The sequence below is a fragment of the Cervus canadensis genome, chromosome X (genome assembly GCF_019320065.1).
Source record: "Cervus canadensis isolate Bull #8, Minnesota chromosome X, ASM1932006v1, whole genome shotgun sequence".
Lineage (NCBI taxonomy): Eukaryota > Metazoa > Chordata > Mammalia > Artiodactyla > Cervidae > Cervus > Cervus canadensis.
In genome coordinates, this window is record NC_057419.1 from 13,644,670 (window position 1) to 13,668,859 (window position 24,190).

At 45.0% G+C, this 24,190-nt stretch overlaps 1 protein-coding gene across 6 annotated transcripts; it reads right to left on the reverse strand.

Moving 5' to 3' along the window:
- Positions 1-800: 800 nt before the first annotated feature.
- Positions 801-17,811, reverse strand: TLR8 (toll like receptor 8). 6 transcript variants are annotated; one of them, XM_043459685.1, is made up of 4 exons: positions 17,695-17,811; positions 17,280-17,335; positions 11,560-11,624; positions 801-5,478 (listed from the first exon to the last, which is right to left on the reverse strand). In XM_043459685.1, exon 4 carries the CDS (start codon positions 5,470-5,472, stop codon positions 2,371-2,373), a length of 3,102 nt encoding a protein of 1,033 aa, XP_043315620.1. In that variant the 5' UTR covers positions 5,473-5,478; positions 11,560-11,624; positions 17,280-17,335; positions 17,695-17,811; the 3' UTR covers positions 801-2,370. The 6 variants fall into 6 exon arrangements, with proteins under 6 accessions (XP_043315620.1, XP_043315619.1, XP_043315618.1 ...); XM_043459684.1 differs by having other exon boundaries at positions 11,557-11,624; XM_043459683.1 differs by lacking the exon at positions 17,280-17,335 and having other exon boundaries at positions 11,557-11,619.
- Between the last annotated feature and the right edge of the window lie 6,379 nt (positions 17,812-24,190).

Sequence of the window (24,190 nt, forward strand, 5' to 3'; positions counted from 1 at the left end):
TTGGACATTTCCTATAAATGGCATCAGACAACATGTGGTTTCTTGTGACTAGCGTCTTTCACTGAGCATCTGGTTTCCAAGGCACATCCATGTTGTCCTGTGTGACAGTACTCCATTCCTTTCTAAGGCTGAATAATACTCCAGTGTATGGCGATAGCCCATTTTATGTATCCATTCAACAGCTGATAGATTTGGGGCATTTCAGAACCCACCTTAGGACTCAATACATATTAGTTGTTCAAAAAGCATCTATCTATTAAGTAGAAATTGTGAATTGAAGAAGATAGTTGAGATAAAGGGATTTTATTTTCTTATGCTCTAATAATTTCCATTTTCAGGTCAATTTCATAAGGTACCTCTTCAAGATTCATACTATAATGGACAGAAGATCCTATGGACAGATGCAGAGGAACAAAGGGCTAGCAGAGGTGGTAGGGAGTGACATCACTGTTTCACTTAGGAGAACTACATAAACGGTACCGATACATAGGTGTTCTGATTTTACATCTTCTGGATAGGAAGTAAGTGAAGTGAAATCACTCAGTTGTGTCCAACTCTTTGTGACTCCATGGACTGTAGCCTACCAGGTTCCTCCATCCATAGGATTTTCCAGGAAAGAGTACTGGAGTGGGTTGCCATTTCCTTCTCCAGGGGATCTTCCTGACCCAGGGATTGAACCCAGGTCTCTTGCATTGCAGGCAGACGCTTTACCATCTGAGCTACCAGGGAAGTCCAATCCTCAGGGAATAGGAAGTAAAAATAGAATTAATTTCTGTGTTAACAATTGTACACACTTCATGAAAATTTTTCCACCTTTGATTTCTATTAAAGGTTTTTTTTTTTTCCCGTAAGGATTCTCCAAAAACCTGGTGTTGGTGGTAATATTATCTTTTAATCCCCCTAGGTTTTACTTATTTTTAAAATTGAACTATAGTTGATTTACAATGTCATGTTAATTTCTGTACACAGCAGTGACAGTTATATACATATATACAGTCTTCTTCATATTCTTTTCCATTATGGTTTATGCCAGGACACTGAATTTAGTTCCTTGTGCTCTACGGAAGGACTTTGTTGTCCATCTATTCTAGATGTAATCGTTTGCATCTGCTAACCTGAAACTCCCAGTCCATCTCCCCCCACCCTCCTTGGCGACCACAAGTCTGTTCTCGATGTCGATGAGTCTGGTTCTGCTCCACAGATGGATCCCTCTGGGTCATATTTCAGATTCCACATATAAGTGATATCTCTTTCTGACCTACTTCACTTAGTACAATAATCTCTAGGTCCATCCATGTTGTTGCAAGTGGCATTATTTCATTCTTTCTTTATGGCTGAGTCCACTGTGTTTATGTATTGCCTCTTCTTTATCCATTCATCTGTCAATGGACATTCAGGTAATTCATATTATAGATTTACTTCCATGTGTATTTATTATATGCTCATGATGTGAAATGAAGCATTTTAATGATTAACTTCATGATTTACAGCAATGGTGATTGACAGATAACTCCAAATGCTTCTAATTTAGCTGCACACTTAAAAAATGGTTAAGAAGCAAAGAAACAAACAAAAAACTTAACTACCATCCATCTTAGCCTTTAGATGGTATCTAAACCTTAGTGAAATATTATAGCCAGTATTTATAAAAAGTAATTATAAAAGAAGGACTAATGCAACCATAACATAATATAACCACATAGCCATGGATATATGATAAATCTAAACAGCAACTTAACATCAGAACTATTACAGTTGCAAAAGTGTCGCTCCTGGTATTCACCATTTATGACCAAGATGGCAGGCTGAGCGAGCTTACCACGACTGCCCACCTTGGTCACAGACTACTTTCCCAGGACTGAGGTGATCACTCCCGTGGAGCCGGCAGGGCCGCTGATTTACTTCTAACAAGCAGAACAAGCCAGAGTGAGGGGTTATCCCTTCCCCGATTGGATTACAAAGACGGCGACTCGCATTGTGTCAGCAACCTGTCTCTCTTGCTGGCTTTGCTGAAGCGAGCTGCCACGGGGAAGGGTCCATCCATGTGGCCGGGAACTGAGGGTAGCCTTGGGCCAGCAGCCCAGGGAGAACTCCGTCCTGAAAACCGCCACACAAGTGTGGGCTCTGAAGTGGATGCTAACCGTAGCTGATGCCTGTGGCCCTGGCTGACAGAGAGATTACCGCCTTTGAGGAGCCCTGAGCCAGAAGTCAAGCCCAGACTCCTGGTCCACAGAGACGATGACACAACGAAGTGTGTGATTCTAAGCCAGTAAGTTTGGAGTGCTCTGTCAGACAGCAAGTGACAGCTAAGAGCAAACGGAGCATTGCTGTGCATTTTGACCATGCCTGTGACCCCTGGCTTAACATCAGTTAGTACTGCTTAATGGAATTGACATACAAGTTGTTATACCGTGAATCGTTGGCCGTTAGGACGACATTTTTCAGACTCTGCCAAAACAAGCCTTCTGCCTTGGGGTTGTCAGGCCACTGGAGGATGGAACTCTTGCAGATCCTCTGCCGCAGCCTCAAATACTGCGAATGCTGCAACACTGGCTCCAGCAGAATAAAGACAATCACGTCCATGTTCTCCTCCATTAGCCTCTGCAAGGCCAAGTAGAATGCCGTTTTAAAATTCCAGTTTTTGGCATATTTTTTGGTTAGAACAAATATTGTTTTCTTGCTTTGGTTGATGCTCTGCATGAGGTTGTCGATGATGGCTAGACCCGGGTCCCAATCCCTTTCCTCTAAACACAGGAGCACGTTCTTATCCTCACTCTCTTCCAGGTGGAAGCGCAGTTCATTGATCACCCAGTCTGTGACAGAAGCATCTTTGGTGTCATAAGAAATGTAAGCATCGTAGAAAGTCTGGGATGTGGACAGAGATCTGTAGCCTTTGACCTTAGCTAAGCACACATGATAGATAAACCAAGCATCCCAGTAAAACCAGTGGTGGGCCAGGGCAGCCAGCATCACTGAGATGGTGACAGAAAAGGTTAAGAAACAGAATATGGCTGCAATGGTATCTGAAACACAAGTGGTGAGGTCTAGACTCACAATGCTCTTGCCTTCTTGATCCCCAGGACTGGCACAAATGACATCTGTCAGTCTGGGAATCCTGACGTTCAGATTTGCGTCCATCCATTCTCGAAAATCTCCTAAGTCACAGGTACAGTCAAAAGGGTTACCCCCTAGCTCCAAAACGGTTAACTTGGTGGCGGTCTTCGTTTCAAACGTGGATCTGTTGAGCATCTTGAGCTGGTTGGAGCTCAAATCGAGGTGTACCAGGCTGCTGGCTCCAGAAAGAAAATCGGACGGCAGGTGGGAAATCCTGTTTCGACTCAGTAGCAGCGTCTCAAGAGAAGATGCAAATGTAGATAAGCTATTGGTTAAAAAGAACAGCTGGTTTCCACTTAAGTCAAGCAACCTGAGGTGAGGGAAGTATTCCAGTAATGACCAGTTAAAGAAATTTAACATGTTATCATTTATATATAGGTCAGTGAGAGTCCTGGGCAAGTTAAGGAAGGCCTGACTGGAGATATGCCGAAGGTTATTACGGGCTAAATGAAGCCGGGTTAGATTGGTGAGATTTTGAAAAATTTGCCAGTACCTGACATCTTGAGCATTCCACAGAAGGTCAAGGCGGTTTCCACTGAAGACTAATTCTCCCAGGGATGCACTTTTCAGTTGTGTTTCTGTTAAAGTAAAAATGTCATTGTTGCTCAAGTTTAAAACTCTCAGGTTAGTTAAATGTTCAATAAATCCTAGACGGTGCGTTACCCCTGCTATTCGGAAATAATGTGCATTGTAGCTGAGATCGAGAACTTCTAACAACGGCAATTCACTGAAAGCAGCATCATCATCAAAGTCTAGTCTATTGTTTGTCAAATCCAAATACTTGATACTAGACAGACCTGAAAATTCTGTGCCATTTAACACTTGGCCATTGCCATTTGAAGACAGATTTAAACAGGAAATGTTTCCAAAATCTTTAAACTGGTTTACCCCAATAAAGAAAATACTGTTCAAGCTTAAATCTAAGGCATTGCCAAGACGTGAACATTCTGTCTTTATTAAAGGATTGGTGTTATGATAAAAATTCGAATGTGGGTCAAATTGAATATCAGCTGAGCGTCGCTTCAGGATATGACTTTGGAAAGAGGTCCCATTTGCATCACGTTGCTCGGTGTCACTGACCAAGGGCGATATTCTGTTTTCTGACAAGTAAATGATTTTCAGGTTGGGGAACCACTGGAAAATGCTAAAATCAATCTGCTTAATAAAGTTAACACCCAAGTTTATAGTCGTTAAATTTGAGAGGTTCCGCAGGGGCATGAAATCATCCCTTTTAAGTTCCTGGAACACATAACCTCTTAAGTGCAACATCTGGAGAGATATGAGCTTTGAGAAATTTTTGGAAATGTTAATGTACCGAGGATATTTTTTCAGTTCGTAGTTGTAAGACAAATCAAGTATTTCTAAGGAGGGCAATTTTGTCAAAAATTCCCCCGAGGCTATTTCGTCCATTAAATAGTTGAATTCAAGATCCAGCACCTTCAGATTGTGCATGTTGTCAAACCAGCTGGCAGGAACCTTCCGGAGCGAAGTGCTAGAGAGGTTTAGGTAGCGAAGTTGGGTCAGGGTTTGAAAAGCAAGAGGGTGTATCTGAATTGAAGCACCTCCTTGGCAAGGTACGCAGGGAAATGGAGCATTAAAACATCTCGGGCAGTTTCCGCTTAAATCTAGTACTCTTAAATTGCTCAGTTCCTTGAAGTCTTCTTCACTGACATTTCCGATATGGGTATTGCTAAGGTAGAGTTCTGTTAGCGAGCTTGGCAGGCTGGGTGGCACGCTGTGAAGGGGATTAAAAGATAACGACAGCACCTTCAACTTGGTAAGGTTTTGGAATGCTCCATTTTCTATGCTAAATTTTTTATCACAAGCAAAATAACAGTTCCAGCCCAAATAGAGACTTTCCAGGTTCCCCAGTCCAGAAGTGTTCTTTTTCGTTAACGTAATTATGTTGTTTTGAATTAGACTAAGTTCTTTCAAAGATTCTGGCAAACCAGCCGGTATTTCTTGCAACTGGTTGTCTTCCAGCAGTAACTCCCTTAGGTGTTTGAGGTTGAGAAATGCCCCGTCTGTAATAGTCATAGCTTTCTTTACAGCAGGATTTCCACTCTGGGACTTGGCATTATGGTTCAGGTTGATTTTAGTCAGATTTTGCAGCCCCTGAAATGATTCATTTGTTATGCATGTGATGAAATTATCAGACAGATCTACTTCTGTCACATCTTTGTCCACTGTTTGGGGTACTTCCTGTAATCGACGACTGTTACATTCTGCAATGAAAGAGCCATTTTTGTTTTTCACATCACAAGGATAGCTTCGAGGATAACTGGCTTCAGTGAAGAACTCACAGGAATCAGAGATTAGCAGCAAAAGGCAGGTCAGAAGCAAAAAGTGAAGGGTCATGTTTTCCTAAGGAAAATCAAAGTGGAGTCACAATGTTAGACTGGCAATATTTTCTAGGCATTTCAGGATGAAATTCACAGTGCTTTGATCATACTTTGAATGAGTTTTGAAGTAGGAGTTCTCTGAACAGTTAACAAAATTGCAGTAAGTTAAGTTCAGAATGATTTTTAGTTTTTCACCCTGTTCAGCTTCTTGATGTCCCAAGAAGCAAAAGATGAAGCTATCTGAGATGTGATGACAAGAAAACCTGAAAAGCTTTGGCAGAAGCACACATCAAGATGCCCCACCATCACAGTGGGCCTGATGTTGGTTCCTGGCTATGGTTCATGCCAGACCTATAGCACAGCAAGCTATATGTCTGTTGCTTCAGTCTATTAATATAACTCGAGGAAACTCTGGCCAGCCCCAAGGAGAGTCCAGATCCAGCTTCTTCTAGGCCATCCTTCAAGATTTCCAAGCCAGAGTCTATCTTATCTACACAACCATATATTTTATTGATATTTCCCACAATCTGTCTATACCTCTATGATGGTATATATCAAATTCTCTCATGTCCCAGCATGACAGGAAAGTGGACACTTTCTGTTTATAATAATAGCAAAGTGTCACATGTTATGCTAAACATGAACATTTTCTCACCCATGTTTATTTCCCAATAATACAATGCAATAGGTTCCATTATTATCCATAGGTTGTAAGTCAGACTCAAACTCAGAGACTTAACTAACTTTCAGAAGGATAATACACTGCAGAGGTGAGATGAGTCCATCAGATTTCAACATGGTGCTTTTTTAACCACTAACCATCATGCTACACAATCTCATTTTGAAATCTTTATGTAGAATACCTCTTCAAATGTAGACAACACTCAAAAAGTTTTTTGTAGGGAGGCTTCCACTTATATATCCCTTATCATACAAACACTGGTATTAATAGCCATTCTTTCGCTTTTGTAAATTTTTGTGGACAAGACATGACGTTTAATGTTCTTTTACATACTCTGTACTGTTCAGTCGAGTGTCTCACTTTCTGTGACTCTTCCTTAACGGGGGGCTGAAAATATTATTTTGGTAATTATACAAAGCAATAAAGATTAATGTGATTGGTATGATCAAGGGTTATAGTAAAAAAAAAAAAAAAAAAACTCTCAAAATCGTATTTCACTGAGTGTGGAGACCAATCTTTACTAAACTGTATTTTTCACTAAAATCCAACTCATCTCCTTAGCGCGAGTTACACCAAGTACGTGCTTTCTTTTTAAATTCTCCTAAAATTTAGGGTTAGTGAACTAACAGTCACTACTATACCCTTCCTACAATATAAAACACTTTCATATGGATGTTGACAATTCTGAGGATCAATAATTATTGCCCATTCATAAGAGCCAAGGAAAAGCCAGCTCCTTATGAGATCAAAGTTAAAGTGGAACAGAACTTGCAGGCATTTTCAGTTACCTGTAGTTATTTCCAAATACAGCACCATCAAGGTGCCACTGTTTAATGTTTAGCTTTTACTGAAAGAAAGCCTGGCTTTACATGGGGTAAGCAGAATTTTAAGGTGATCCCTATGACCTTTGCCCCTGGTATTACTCCTGTAATTACATTATATGACAAAAAGATTATCTAGATGGGCCTAATATAATCATACGTGCATGCCAAAGCGGCTTCAGTTATGTCCGACTCTATGCGACCCCGTGGACTGCAGCCTGCCAGGCTCCTCTGTCCAAGGGATTCTGCAGGCAAGTATACTGGGGTGGGTTGCCATTTCCTTCTCCAGGAGATCTTCCTGGTCCAGGGATCAAACCCATGTCTCTTTATGTCTCCTGCATTGGCAGGTGGGTTTGTTACAACCAGCACCACTACGCCTTTAAAAGCAGAGCGTTTTCCCTGGCTAGTGGCCGAGGGAAGCATCAGAGGGATCGGAAGCCAGAGCAGAAATGGACACATCACTGCAGACTTGAAGCTGGAGTGGGTGGGTCTCTAGCAAAGAATGCAGGCATCCTGTGAAAGCTGAGAGTGGCTCCCTGTTGACAACAAGGAAATGGGGGCCCTGATCTGACAACCCAAAGAACTGAAATTGAGGGACAGCCCAAATGAACTTGGAAATAACTCCTAAGCCAGAATCTAGCGATAAGAGTCCAGCTGGCCAACACCTTGACTTGAGTCTCATGAGACCTAGAGCAGAGAATCCACTTAAGCCCACCCAGTCTCCAATGCCCAGAAATTTAAGCTAATAAATGAGCATTGTTTGAAGGGTTCAAACATGGGGGTTATTTGTTATGCGGCAATGGAAAACTAATACATCTAAAAAACGTGTGTGATAAGATGCTTCATGGCTTCAAAATATGCAGCTTTTGCAGAGTCCACCCCAGGTCTCCAAGTTCAACATCTCCGTTGGGAGAAACACATATGCCAAGAGGGTAATGAACCTTAGGGAAGCAAGGAACTTGGGTAGGTGACCCAGACAACACTGTGTTTGCTTGCCACCTAAGCAGATCTCAGCCTATGTGGTTTTCAAGTGCGAACATCGCTAGATTTGGAAGTCATTTCCTGACTCTTCCTTGTCCTTTTCTAGCTAGTAGCCTGGGGCGGTGGGCAGTGCTAGTGTTAAAGAGCCCGCCTCCCAATGCAGGAGACATAAGAGACACGGGTGTGATCCCTGGGTCAGGAAGATCTCCTGGAGCAAGGAATGGCAACCCACTCCAGTATTCTTCCCTGCAGAATTCCATGGACAGAGGAGCCTGGCGGGCTGCAGTCCATGGGGTCGCACAGAGTTGGACACGACTGAGACAATTTAGGAGGCATGCACGCACAGAGTATTAGTTAACTCACAGACATAAATGAAACACAACCACGTTACAAGAACTCAGGGGTGACACAAAGAAGTGAGACTAGAAGAGCCTTAAAACAGGAGGATTCCACCTCTTCATGGAGGCTGGGAAAGGTTTCCCTGAGGAAGTGAAACTTGAGCTGGGATTTTCAGGTTGATTTGGCATGAAGAAGACAGAAAGATGTCAAAAGAATGTCTCAGCATATGCAAAGGCCCTGCGAGCATTCCTTTGAGTTTCCCACGCGGTGCCACCACAGGAGCCCTGGACAGCAAACAAGAAGGGTGTGGTGTGGGCCGGAGACAAAGGCCAGCAGGTTTCAAATCCTCAAAGCCCACTGACACCTGTGGGGAACTGCTTGCAACAGCAGGACTCAGAATAAGAAGGAGGACCAAGAGGACTGGAAGGGCACGTGAGAGCCGACGTGGGCAGAGAGCCTCAGCACCTCCATGTCACTACCATCAGCAGACATTTCTCAGGCCTCATCTGAATGAGCATGTGACTGTAAGGGCCTGAAAGAAAGTCACGGATGTAAGCATCCATGAGTGTGGATTTTGATCTTGATCTGAGGAGCAATGCAAGCCTCTGAAGGCTCTAAGCAGGGTGGTGCCATGCTCATCATTCTACAGTAGTCTCTGGCAAGAGAGCACAGACCTTCAGGAGAGTGTATTTTTCACTGATTCTACTGTGTAGGTGAGGCTGCGGGGAATCAAGTATTCCTATATTTTACTTGGAGGGGTCTAAATTAGGGCCACCTCTAAGCTGGAGAGAAATTTGTAATATCTATTAAAATCAGAGAGACATACTTAGAACTTAACAATTGCAATTCTAGAAGTAGACCACAAGAGAGACCTTCACATACACAAATGCCTATCTACAAGGGTATTCCATGCAGGGCTGTCAGCAATAGCAAAAGATTAGAAATAATCTAGAGGCCTATGAGTCATGCTCTGGTTAAATAAAGCAGGATGTCATAGTCATACAATGGAATACTATACAGCCATTAAAAGTAAAAGGTAGCTCTACATTCATTTATTCATTCAAAAATATTTACTAAGCATATACTTTATCGGGGGGAATGTAGCAATGAGCAAAACTGATGAAAATATCTGCCCATTTGGAGCAGTATGTTAGATGGTGGAAAGTACTAGGGAGAAAATGAAGGGAAAGGGGATGGTCATGTAGACTGTCCCTCAGCTGGGATGTGTCTGATGTCTTTGTCAGATTTAGACTGGGGTAACGGGTTTGGGGGAGGGCAATCTCCGAGGTCAAAGGCCACTCGAGTCACAGCTCAGCAATGGCACATACATGACTTTCACTGTTGGTGCGGAGCTTGATCACCTGGCTGAGGTAGTGCCTGTCAGCTTCCTGTTATAGATTAATAAATGATACAAAAAATATTTTTACAAATCTCATGGGGAACAGGTGGCCAGGCAAGCTGGTTGCAGACTCTTCCCTTCATGCAGTACACAGAGTACTGTTAGTAGGTGAGACATTTCTATGTGGGTACTTGGGTGGGTTGGGGTGGGGGTGTCCCCAGGACAGGACGGTGCCGTGCAGCCTCTTTAGTCTCAAGTTCACGCCTCAACGTCTGATTCCAAACTCAATTATCACACAACCCTAAGCAGTTGAGGAGAAAAGCCTCTAGGTGGCGCTGGAGACCACAAGAAGAGCCCTTTGACACTTGGTGAATACTGAAGCTTCACTGCTTTGGCCACCTGATGCAAAGAGCCAACTCACTGGACAAGACCCTGATGCTGGGAAAGATTGAAGGCAAGAGAAGAAGGGGACGACAGAGGAGGAGATGCTTGGATGGCGACTCAATGGACATAAGTTTGAGCAAACCCAGGAGATGGTGAAGGACAGGGAAGCCTGGTGTGCTGCAGTCCATGGGGTCACAAAGACTCGGACACAGCTGAGTGACTGAACAGCACCACCATGGCCTCCCAGAGCATCTGAGGCAACGTAGGGGCTAGGCCATGGAAATGAGCAGAATATTGCAGAGAGGATTTCTAAGTGAAGAGCTTGAGGTTCCTAACTCCAGCCTCCTAAAAGAGTGTCCTGAGGTAAAAACAGGATTTGACAAATTCCAAATAACTTCAATTTGAAGAGAAGTACATGGATGGGAAGAGTGGGAGGTGGGAAGTAGGCAACTAGCAAAGATTTTAAAGAGAAAGCCTGATAGTTCAAGCCTCTCCACCTACCTCGGAGAGGCAAAACGGACTGCAAATGCTCACCATCCATAGAGCGAACCCTAGCTCACAACATCCACTGGCCCCTGAGGTGAGAGGGCAGAGCCTAAAGCCCTGGGCAGCAAAAGCCCCACCTCCATAGCCAAGTTCTTCATCTTAGTCACACCCATGCCTCTGGCTTCCAAAAGTCTTGGCTCCAAAAGGAACTCAAAGGGAACCAGATCCCAGAGAACTAAGAAGGGTATGCAAGAGAATTTATTCCCTTAGTGAATAAATGAATAATACATAATGAAAAAAACCATTTCGCCTGGCAGAAGAAAAAATGATAACTCTGCAAATAAAATAGAGAAATGGCAACTATGTGGAAGAAGAAAAAAAAAAGAGAGAAATAGCAACTCTGAAAATAGAAGGGAAAGGGTCAATTATGCAAATAGGATAGAAAGTTAAACTATGCAAATAAAACTGGGAGAGAGAGAGAGACAGAGAGAGACACTTCTGTTGTTTGAGGCTAACAGCTGAAGGTACCCATTAAAGTGAGAGCAAAGGGCTAGGATTCTACAAGGTGAGAAAGGGCATTAAGAGGAAAGCACAGCAGACATGGACTGTGTATGAACTTGAGGAAGACAGAAAGCAGATGGATGAGTGGTAGGTGGCACAGAAGAGCGGAGAAGGGCTAAAGCTGACCAGAGCGATGTCAATTCATAGCAGGAAAGTGAAAGTGAAGTTGCTCAGTTGTGTCCGACTCTTTGCGACCTCATGGACTGCAGCCTCCCAGGCTCCTCCATCCATGGGATTTTCTAGGCAAGAGTACTGGAGTGGAGTACCATTTCCTTCTCCAGGGGATCTTCCCAACTCAGGGGTTGAACCCGGGTCTCCCGCATTGCAGGCGGATGCTTTACCAGTTGGTGAAGAATTCATAGCAGACAAGCCCACAGAAGACTCGGGAGCTGCAGACAGCAGTCACAGTGGAGTCACCAGTGGAGTGCCAGGTGGGGCTGCACAAAAGATGAGCTGGAAGTCTGCATGAGAAGTTAGACCCCTCCTGAGTCCCTCCGTGATACTTACTACCTTGAAAAGTTGAATCCAGAGCCTTGGGTTCAGGAATTCAGGCGCCAAGTGAAGGCAGGGCTGAACTGTCACAAAGCAAATAGGAAGGTTAGAGCACCGTGTGTCTCTGGAGCGCAGATCCCCGTTCTCTTCCCTCCTCTGGCCCTGGGGCCCCTGACATCCACCTGGTTCATAAATGCTCCACTCCACCCCCCAAGCAGGAGACTGGGGCACCTCATTGGGAAAATGGAAAGGCACAGTAACAGGGCCACAGTAGCAAAAATTAAGAGGACGCCCAAAAACGTAGTCATCAAGGTGAAAATAGTTTACCAAAAAATGAAAGTTCCTGATGGACCATGTATCAGTATGAAATAATGAGAGAATGGGACTCTGCACGTGCCATGCAGTAAGTCCCTTGCCTTCCCCCGATCCTGGCTCTGGTTCCAAGAAAACTCACTTTACCAAAATAGGCCCCCAGCCTGTGGGCCAGAGTTCCTCACTATGACTTTTAAAAATAGAATGCTAAAATATTATGCATCCTGACTGCCAAGCTGTTGGGGACCCTACCTGACCCAAAGCTAGGGCCTCACTCCCCTCACCTTAGCCCTGACCCTGAGCCACCAAAGAGACCTGTGACCACAGTGGGGCACCCAGCCCAAAAGTTTGCTCCCATCCTAGGCTGGGACCCATCATTTGGAAGGCCTGTCCTTGCAACTGAAACATCTCATCAGCTGTTTGGGGCTCCATGCTTGAGTACGAAGTAACAGTCAGCACCAGTCAGCTGGTATTTACCCAGCTCAAAGAGAGATGCACACAGGCAAATAAATAAATAAATAAAAGGAAAATCACAGACATAGGAATTGGGAGAATCAGGTCTTCTGGTCACCAGGACAGTGGCTGATGGTTTACATTCTGAACACAGGTCCTGTCTTGTACGGGTGCTCAATAATCTCTCTGCAGTTCTGAAATCCTTAAAAATCTGAGCACCAGAAGATTTGGGGTTTTTTCCCTAACTTATTTGACAGCAAAAGCTGATCTGAACTGAGCTAAGGCTACTAAAATTTTTACTTATCTACTTATGGGAGCTCTCTGGTTTCAGAGCAGAAATTACCCACGTGCATGATCGTCAGGGCTGCTGTGGACCCATCTAAAGTGTTTTATAATAAATCCTCTATGTACTATGATGGCATCACCAACTCAATGGACATGAGTTTGAGCAAGCTCCAGGAGACAGTGAAGGACAGGGAAGCCTGGCGTGCTACAGTCCATGGGGTTGCAAAGAGTCAGACACGACTTAGCAACTGAACAACAAAACTATCTTCTCTCGCTACAGTGCAAATTCTGAACTTTGACACAATTATAGCCTACAGGTTTCAGGCAATGGATTGTAATTCAATAATTAAATCTCCTTCACTGGAAACCTATTAGCAATTCCTGAACTGTGCTTGGCACATGTCAGATCAGAAAAGAGAACGTGGTTGTCGACAGCACCGAGTTACGACTTTGTGGGCCTGAGATGCTTTGGCCTTTACCAACCTCTTCCTCCATAAAAAAAAAAAAATTAGTAAAAAATTATATGTTATGACCACATTGGCATAAAGACAAATATAACCCAGACTGGAATATATTCACTCTTCTGCAGATTTTAAAAACAACTAAAGTCTTTGCTTAAAGTGTCATGGCCCCAAGGTCTTGTGTCTTTTCTGACCAAACAAAGACTGGCCCTGGTTGTCAATGGTGGTATCCTGGGGCTCAGACCAGGTCCCAGGAAAGTAGTCAAGATAAATAGGAAATATTTGCTGAAAAGTAAGGTAAGTATTAGGTTGGGAGAGGCTGAAGGGAAGGCCTAGGGTTGAGTGGAAGTGGCAGAATAGAGGATCAGAAAAGGACAGTGTTGCAGGTTGAATTGTGTCACCCCAAAATGATATGTTGACGTTTTAGCTTCTCCATGTGAATGTGACTATGTTTGGAAATAGAGTCTCTGTAGTTGGAATCAAGCTAAGGTGAGGTCATACTTAGACTTGTTCAGTTGCTAAGCTGTATCTGATCCTTTTGCGACCTTATAAACTGTAGCCCGCCAGGCTCCTCCACCCATGGGATTTCCCAGGCAAGCATACTGGAGTGGGTTACCATTTCCTTCTCCAGGGGATCTTCCCCACCCAGGGAAGCCCCATACTAGACTCAAATGAGCCCTCATCCAATGACTGCTATTCTGATAAGAAGAGGGAAATTTGGGTACAGACGAGGGAAGAGAGCCATGTGGAGATGGAGACAGAGACCAGAGTGATGTGTCCACAAGCCAAGAAACATCAAGGATTGCCAGCCACCACCAGAAGCTGGGGAGAAAGGCACAGCCCAGATTTTCCCTCACAGCCTCCAAGGAAGCAACCTTATTGATAACACCTGGGTTTCAGACTTTTCGTCTCCGCAATTGGTAGAGGATATATTTCTGTTGTTTTGAGTCACTCAGTCGGTGGTAGCCCCAGGAAACAGAGAGGAAGAGCAGAGAGCAGGGGAGTAAGAGCTGACCAGCGGACCTCATGGCTGAGCCAAGTTCGAGCTGCTAGATACAGCTCTTTGACCACGGCAGTGAGCTCTCTGCACAGCACACCCTGCCGGCAATGGTCCCGTCTACACGGTCTCCATCTTTCACTGCGTGTTGCTTTGGAATACCCAATGGGAAAAAAAATCAAGAACCTATTTCTTTAAAGAAAGCATATGAATCACACACAACAAAAGAAATTTGCTTCACATCCCACCCCATGCTGAATAAAGCATTGCTTGCTATTGAAGCAGTCATTTCACAACTGTTTTCCTGGTTTCCACGGCAAATCAGTTCTCTGGTTGGGTCCATGGTGTACGATAATCCAGTCCTCTTTTTCCCTCATAGCTCAGTCAGTAAAGAATCTGCCTGCAGTGCAGGAGACCCAGGTTCAATTCCTGGGTGGGGAAGATTCCCCTGGGGAAGGAAATGGCAGCCCACTCCAGTGTTCTTGCCTGGAGAATCCCATGGATGGAGGAGCCTGGGAGGCTACAGTCCATGTGGTCGCAAGAGTCAGACACGACTTAGTGACTAAACCACCACCACCACCCCATCCTAGGCTGCAAGCAGGTATGTCATGAAAATGCCCCCTCCCACCTCTCTCTCCTGGTGAGCTCCTGGTGACTCAGATGGTGAAGAGTCTGGCTGCAATGCAGGAGACCCAGGTTCGATCCCTGGGTGGGGAAGATCCCCTGGAAAAGGAAATGGCAACCCACTCCAGTATTCTTGCCTGGAGAATGCTATGGACAGAGGAGCCTGGCAGGCTAGTCCATAGGGTCACAAAGAGTAGGACATGACTGAGCGACTTCACCTCTCTCTCTGAAAGCCTCCTTTGCTAAGATGTGATCTGCCTCACAGCATCTCCCCAGCTGCCCTGCTTTCTCAGAATGGATCCTGCTGATGCCCCCTGACACAAAATTGTCAAAGGAACCTATGGATTGTAAAAGATGGTGTATCTGCCCAACTGAATCACTGAGCTGTTTGGCCATGATGCAGGATTCCACTGGAACTAAATGCTTGCCAAACTGGGAACATTTTCTAACTTTGCATGGGTTCTAATGTCTTTGTAGTTGACTATGTTGACCACTGATATATTATGAAAGTAAATAGATTAAGAAGTGGCAGAGAGAATTTGTCACCTGAGAGGAAATTTACAGTAAATACTAGCTACTTGACTTGATCCATTCCACATTTGATGGATTCACTAACACCTTTGGAAGACCAAAGAAACTACTACCACATTAAATGCATGTATCAACAAAGAGGTGGACCCTGATTTCATACACATAAAAATATGAAAAATTATGCTATTTGAAATCCAGCAAATATGGTAGCACACATTTGTTGAGTGCTTTATCATGAAGCAAACAATGGGAGCGCAAATCATGTATTTTCTTGCCTGATCTTCATAAAAATCAGTGAGGTGGGTGCTGTCATAAGCCCTCATTTTACAGATATGGAGCCTGAGACTCAGAGGCTCATTTACCCAAGGTCAATCAGATGGTAGGTGGCAGGGCGGAAACTGAGTCTAGAGGTACCCATGTAGGTAACAAGTTGGTACCAAGCGATGATCTGGTTTCAGTTATCAGCAGAAACACCACAGCCATACATGGAATCTTCTGGACTTAAATGGCTGGGGGTATTACCCACCTTGCCTTTCCACTGATACCACAGAGCACTTACAGGTGCTCTGTAATTCCATAGAACAACTGGAAATCCACCGATTCTAGACATATTAGCCAACGAGTGGCTGTTAACTATCATCTGAAAAGTCAACCCAGTCTGTACTAGGTAACATTGACCCAGAACCATGGGTTATGCATTTACATGTACTGTCTCTATAGCCTTGAAGAGTTATAAATTGGGAGTAATAATTTAAAAAACAACAAATCCCTCAGCACTGTTCAATAGGTCAGCTGAACTCAAATGATATTTCACTGGAATGAAATCCCCCTCGATAGACCCCAGAGGTGATGCTGAGATGCACTTACAAATAATATCCAGCTGAGTTTCCAAGCTGACCCTGGGTCATGACACCCTCCCATGTCAGACAGATCCTAATCCTCTGTCAGTCTGCGTTTCCACAGGACTGACTTCTCTCTCATCAACACCTGTGCACTTTTTAGGATTATTACATGAAAGAACGAGAAGCAGACAGAAGAGTGGGCAACATCAAGTGTCCCCACCCCAATCCACAGCCTCAGCTTTGTGGATAAGGTATACGTGGAACTTTTATTTTGCTTTCTGGAATCAAGCTGAGAGGCTAATGAATAAGCTTCAGGTCTTCCTGGAGGTTTTGTCAGTCCACTCCCAAAAGTCTGTGCTCCTTGTGGAAAAGACCAAATGGGATGTTCAGATGCTTCCCTAAGGTGGTGGTCCTTGACTCTGGCTGCACGCAAAGACACCTGGGAAGTTGAAAAGCTACCAATGCCCAGGCCCACTCCAGAAATGCTGATTCTATTAGTCTATGGTTCAGCCTGGACAGGGGGAGTTTTTAAAGTTCACTCTGTGGTTCTGACACATAGTCAAGCCTAAGAACCTCTACTCTTGAGACCGGGAGTCAGCGAGGTCCTTGCCTTCCACGCACCACCAATGACAGGGACGCAGGGCATTTTTCCAAGTTGAGTTTGATTTTATTCTAGTATAATTTTCTTATAATGCAATTATATTGGCTATCACAACAGTTTACAAATATCAAGTCGAAATGGGATAAGTTTAAGTGCAATTCCCTATATATCATTGGCCCTGCTGGCCTAATTCCTTCTGAGCCCTTGCAGTCATTCTGCAAAGCATCAGAGAATTTCAGGGCAGACTTAATTTACTTTCAAGATCTATAATGGGCAGTCACTGGATATAAAAAAAAAAAATGAACTTCAAGAACTTACATATGTTAAATAGTGGTAAAAAATATCTCCAAGAACTTTGATAGGCACTAAATGATCATGGAAAAAATATACTAAAGTAAACATTGGATGAGATTCTCTGGAAATCAGTTTTTGCAATGGTGCTTAAATCACATTCAATTTTCGAGCAAATACACGATTTTTAAAAAATAGTTAAGTTTTTCAACCTGACAGTTCTTGACAGTAACAAAAACTTACCATGTTCTAGGTCTAAACACTACAGAAGATAATTATAGCAACAGTAACATCTTCACTTAAACACTCTGAACAAGAAAACGTAGAAATACTAAATGCACCTGAAGCTCCTGGTAGGAGATGAAGTTCGGGTTTTGCCTAGGCACCAGCAAGCAACCTGAGTGAACAAAGAGAGCTTGTCCTTTTCTGTAGAAATAGCAAAGAACAAACACCTCCCCTCCAGCCTTTTGGCTCTAGATGAGAATACTATTTCTGGCAGGACCGGATCAATTCCTAACTTGGGATTTGCTTCTTTTCCTCTTGAAAATGCTAAGACCATTGCGTTGGATTTCTGACATTTCCTGCACACCGGACCACTCCACCTACACTTAGAGCTGCTCCAAGACTTCGCCTTTTTATGCTCATCTGCCCATTCACCACTTCTTTGGTCACAGTATCTGCCACCAAACCCTGTTTCATAGCCAGAAACCCTCTATTTTGTTGGCAAGCTTTGTTAAAAGAATAGAAGGGGCTTACCGCGCCTCTGGTGCTGTCCTAACTGCTCATTCTAGAACCTGCAGTGCTGCCGAGGGGCACCCTCTGTGTTGTCGGGTGTATGCACACAAAGAAACTAACCAACTTCCTAAAACTGGCCTCTTTACCAGCAGCAGAACCTCGCCTACGGTTTGCAGAAGCTTATATGGGAAGAAGGGAACTCGTGATTTCTTAACTGTTGCCAAATCATTTATTGACTAGGCTGTACAATTTCAAAACTGAAGTGGAGGGGGTGGAAAAAAGGCATTTATAAAATGATTTAAATATAACCCAAGCCAGATTGACCTGGCACGTTTTTGTGAGTTTGGGTTCATTTGTTTGTCCGGGTGGGTGGGTGGGTGGGTGGTGGCTGCAAGGATCCTCAGCAAAATGTTAAGAGCAGTGAGCTCTGGTGAGCAGGATGAGGGGGAAAGGAGGGAGAAATGGGTAAATTTCTCCTTAAATAAATTTTTGGGTGTTTTTCCCAACTTTACCACAAATGTATATTTGATTTACTGTTGCACAAACTCGTTTTGCTCATGGAATTCATGGATGTAGTTAAATAACATTTGCATGGCTTCATCTTTGTTCTGCCCATCTCTGGGACAGCCCTTGGTGAGGTGGGCATGGGTCCCCCCCCCATCTTCCTCCTGAGTGTCCCTGCACCCCAGCCAGTCCCCGGCATGTAGCATAAGCTCAGTACACCTTTGGTGAATGACTGAAGGGATGAGGCAGGAAAATTTTACTTCGTGATCTGCTGATAAGTGGATTGCTTCTTAAGCGCTCAGAGAGAAGGCTCTAGAAGGTTTACCAAGAGCAGGAGTCAGCAAACGCCAGCATGTGGGCCAAACCTGGGCAGGGAGTAGAGAATGATTTTCACGGATGAACCTTTGCCATTGATCGGTCGAGAAAGAACACTATCTGTAAACTCCCACAAGGCAAAAGGATTCCAGAGAATTCCATTATTAATAGACTTATTAAAAACCCTGCATTTGATTAATATTTATAAAATTCTTATCTCTTTTCTTAAAGAATCTACATAATGCCTTCAATTGGCCTATTGTCCTACAAAGCCTAACATATTTACTTTACAGAAAATATCTGCTGACCCCTGGCCGAAAGAATAGTCTCGAAAGGGATATAATGTGGTTCACATTTCCCTGACTCTCCTTGAACTGGAGGAAGCCACTTGGGGGGCAGAGTGGGTAGGGGGTTACATTATCACACACACACATACACACACACTTTACCGTTATTATTTTCCTCAAGCCCATGGTCTGCTTCTCGTGCATGACCTCCAGATGACAACCTCATTACAAAAGCATGCCTTTCAGAACATGCAGGCTTGGCGGCAACTTCTGAACTGCCCTCCACCGGTCTTTCAGGTGATTCATGGCCTGACACATGGCGTGAGAAAGATATCATAGATATTCCTATGATATCAGAGAACATGGCCTGTGGCTTCACGGACTCACCAAAAACCTGGGTTATAATCAACATGAAGGCCTCATCTGGCCACACCCAGTCCTCTTGCGTGTGTGTGTGAGTGTGTGTGCCCAGTCACGTCCGGTTCTTTGCAATCCCATGGACTGTAAGCCCACCAAGTTCCTCTACCCATGGGATTTCTCAGGCAAGAATACTGAAGTGGGTTGTCATTTCCTCCTCCGGGGGATCTTCCTCAGGGATCGAACCCATGTCTCCTGCATTGGCAGGCGCGTTCTTCACCACTGAGCCACCAGGGAAGCCCCACCCAGTCTCTTAGTTTCCGTTAAAACATTTGCTTAGAAATAAAGTTTAAGAAAGTAAGCCAGCGTGACTGCCAGTAGCAGAGCAGTGGAGCGTGCTCAGCCTTTCGAGAAAAGCCAGACACATGTGGCCTGGCCCCAGGCTCCAGAAATCACCCACCAGGCAGCTGGGATCACACAAAGCGTGGCGCACACTCGTGTTATACTTGCCAAGAGTCCAGTGCCTGTGCCAGGCATTTCAGAAAAATGAGCTACTTATTCAAATCAAATGAGCCATCACAGGTTTTTCCACACAGCCAGTAACCAAAAAAGATGAAAATGAAAATGGAATTGACACCAAGTCAAAACAGTCACCATGAGCCAGAAGTTGATTCCACGTGCAAAGTGACCTTGAGGATCCAGCCCTCTGCCCGAGCCCAGAAACCGGCTTTCAGGGACCAGGTCTGCTCTCCCTGCCCTGGGAGAGCCCAAAGCTTCGGGCAGCTCTTCCCTTGTTCTTCCCCTCACCAGGCATGCAGACTCGGATCTTTATTTGGCAATGGAGGCGATCAAGGGCTCCCACCAGGCAAACCCACCAGGCAGCCTGCATATTCCAGATGCACAAACCCCTCTCCAGGGCACATGAGCCTCTCTAAGCCTCAGTGTTCTCATCTCTCAAATAGGGAGAGGAATAACAGTATCCTTCTTGAACGGGGGCTGTGAGGATTAAATCCTGCTTACAGAACCCTCAGAACAGCCCCTAGCACAGAGTAAGCACTCCACAAGTGGAGTGGATTATTACTTCTCTCACTGTCATGGACTTCACTTGCCTCTGAGCTGCTGCCTGAAGTAGGCCCGGAGGACCACTCCAGGTCTGGCCATGACCCTTCTCTCTGGCGTCCACGAGCATCAGCATGCTCACAGGGCCGTGAACGGCTTCTCCCCATCAAGGATGCAGTCAAGTCCCTCGTGTGGACCTACCCCACGGAGTCCTGGACCCAAGGCCTAGGACACCACCAAGTACTGGGAATGAGTTGTCTGAGAAAAAAAAAATCAATGTGAAATATATATATATATATATATATATATATATATATATATATATATATATATATATGCTTAAATGGAAGGCGTTTTCTAAAAGAAATAGTTCTCAAGCAAAGGATTCAGATGAAGAAATACACAAGAGGATTCCTCTACAATGATCAGATGTGACGTGAGCCCTCCCTGGTTTTAAACTGCGGTGCAGAGCTCCTGAGGGGACAGCAAGCTGCCCTTCCTGACCGGAGGCGACACAGGTGGCACAGGCCGCAGGAAGCAGGTATTGTCAGTCTCCTGGACCTCCTCCTCTGACTCCCCAAATCCTGAGCCCCATACCCCACTCTTCCCGAGCGCTCTCAGTCTCAGCATTCACCCTGATTTATACTGTGCCCCCTATGCACATGCCCACCACAGAAGTTCTTCTCCAGCCGGGCTACCATTTCTCATTTTAAACTAAAGCTTAAAACTAGTCTAGATAACTCCTCAGTGCCAATTAGAAAATGACAGCATAAGAAGCCACCTGCCAATGTAGGGGTTACGGGTTCGATCCCTGGTCCAGGAAGATTCCACATGTCGTGGAGCAACTAAGCCCGTGTGCCACAGTTACCAAAGTTTGCTGAGAGCATGCTTCCTGTGGGCTGATGTAGCCCACATCAGGGTGCAGACCTGGATAAGAGGAGGGAGGGCTGGATTCCAGGCTTGCTTGGCCATATCGCCAACTACCCTTGAGCAGTGGACAACCTAGGCAAGTATACATGGCGGCCCAGCTAAACACAACTCATTGCATCATGCTGAATGGGACCATCTCCTTTCAACAGCACATCTGACTCACCAAGAATGAGGACAAGGGAAGGTCTCTGCTGTTCTCAGCAAATTCCCTTCTTGAGTCAGGCACAGGTTGCATGCAGCCCAATCACCTGACAATCTCAGTCTTTCCATCAGTTGAAACCTCTTCCTGTCTTTCCTAAAGTCAGTGTCCCCTATATAATTGGCCAAGACATCAGAAAAACCCATAGCATTCTACAGCTGGAAGGGCCCCTCATTTCATGGATGAGGAAACTAAAGCCAAAGGTCAACAGTGCAACAGTGCTGGAGAGAACTCTCGTGGCTCCACTTCTGCTCCAGTGTTCTTTCAACTTCTGCCTTTGTTAACCTCCTAAGAAAGGATATGTTTCATAGCCACAGCTGACTTAGGCAGGGCTTACTGTGGGCCCGGAATTTTTCCTTGATTAATTTCTTTACCTTGCCCAGAAACCCCGTGATGGAGGGACTGTGACAATTTCCAATTTTCTTATGAAGAAACTGAAGCACAAAGAGGTTAAGAAAAGTCATCTTCTGGACTTCCCTAGTGGTCCAGTGCATAAGAATCCACCTACCAATGTAAAGGGTTACGGGTTCGATCCCTGCTCCAGGAAGATTCCACATGTCATGGAGTGACTAAGCCCATGCGTCACAGTTATTGAAGCCGGTGTTCTAGAGCACGTACTCCCCAACAAGAGAAGCCACTGCAGTAGGAAGCCCCTGCTTGTCACAACTAGAGAAAACCCACATGAAGTGATGAAGACCCAGCACAGTGAGGAAAAAAAAAGTCATGTTCCTCTGGCTCCAGAATTGTGCTCTTACCCACTATCTAATATTCTAACCATGCACAGGATCCCAGAGACTTATAAAAGCCACCTAATTCGGCAAAGAGAAGATTGTTGGTGACACTGAACAAAGTAGCTTCCAATGTGGTAGAATCAAAGGCTGGGTTCTAAAGGGCTAAACAAGTAGTGAGGGATGACAACAAACATGATCACCTTCCAGCACCAACCCCAGCACGCCAGAGAAACTTTCCAGAAGGAGTCCACCGATGATCCTCATCATGGTGGAGTTGGAACCCCTGAGCTGAGAAGCAAATTTCTCTGCAATCTTGATCCAGTCTTTCTCAATGTTTTCTCTCCGTAGCCTTGGACCCCAGTCCTCCTCCTCAGTTGACATGACTGCCCCTCACTGCTTGAGAAGGCCCCACACCCTGCCCTTCTTCCTGCTTCATGGCGAGGTTGGCACTGGCCCGCACCTCCCCCAGCTCTGTGAACCACGGGAGTTGCATTTTGGGGTGGGCGCCTCCTAGCCAGAGGCGTTTGGGACCCAGCTGTCAGCAGCCTGCTCATCTCAGCCAGCACCCACGTGACCAGGCCCGCCCGGCAGATGTGTGCCCTGTCTTCAGTTCCCAGGCCCCTCCCTGCCTCTGGTGGCATTTAATCTCCTCCGTCCCAGGCACCCACCTGAGGCTCCAGCCATGTACATTTCACACTGTTAAATTCACATTGTTAAAATCTCCACTTTTAGAGACAGAAGCATTCTTGCAAAGCTCCAGTAATTCGCCCCAATGAACCGAAAGCTCTGTAGAACTTGTCACGTTCTGTCTTGCACTGTATTTTGGTAGGTCCATTTTACCTCCTCTATGAGACAGTAAATCTTCTGAACCCAAGGGCTGGGTTTTTGGGTTTTTGGGTTTTGGCTGTGCTGTGTGGTTTGTGGGATCTTGGTTCCCCAACCAGTGAGTGAACCCATGCCCTCAGCAGTGAAAGCGTGAAGTCCTAACCACTGGACCACCAGGGAAGTTCCAGGTTTTGTTTCTTAATGGCTATGCTGCATACACTGTATGGACATAACATTTTATTTAATGAATCTCCCATTGATTGACTCTTGGGTGTCCTAATCATTTTTCTTCCCTAAGCTGTAAGTATTGATGACTTACAATACTGTGTTAGCTTCAGGTGGTTTATTTAAAATAGCCAAGACAAGAAGCTAACCCAAGTGTCCATCAACAGATGACTGGCTTAAGAAGATGTGGTGTGTATACACACACACACACATATCTGTTCCATTGTATGCATTTGTGTATGTATATATGCACACAATGGAATATTACTCTGCCATAAAAAAGAGTGAAGTGTTGCCCTGATTTTTTAACATTACAAACAATGCCACAATAAACACCTTTGGAGGGAAGGTCATTTTAGAAGAACTATGGTCAAGTGAGGAGAAGTACCAGCAGGATGGACGAGAGGGATGATAAAGCACATCTGATACAGCAAGTGGGCCAAAGGGTGGACCAGCAGCAGAGGTGGGCGGAGCTGTAACTTAGGAAGGGCCACCTAAGGGGGGCCACCTAAGGAGGGGGCCACGACTCCTTGCAAACAGGATGGGCTCTTTGGGGAAAGGATCTCGGTTTTGTGAGTTGGTGTGGAGGACAGTCACGTAAAACATATTTCAATGTTGGGGGGAGGAGATTTGAAGAAGTGCATGTCAGAGGCCTCCAATTTCTCTGTGATGGATATAGGAGGTGAGGTTGGTTACCAGGAGCGAGCGCAGCTGGTAGAGGGGCACATGTCAGTGCTAGAGGCTGAGAACATGTGAGAAGACACGGGGACAGCCACTTAATTCACACAGATGAGGGCACACTGAACCCATGAGAACATGCTCTTAGGTTTGAGGCCCCGGGCTGGGTGTGGAGAGGAAGACTCCAGGTCACCAATGGATTTCTCACAATCCTCAGAACTTCTTCCTCCCTTTCTTCACCCCAACTTGTCTTCTTTCCTCTTGCCTTCTAATTCTCTTTTTCCAATCTTCACCTCTCTCAACGTGGTGCTTCTAGGGTTGTAGAAACCCATTTTGGTTTCTTCCTTTCTGGGTCTGCACTTCACACTCCTCCCCCCGCCCCAACCCCCTCCCGCAACCCAGCCCCA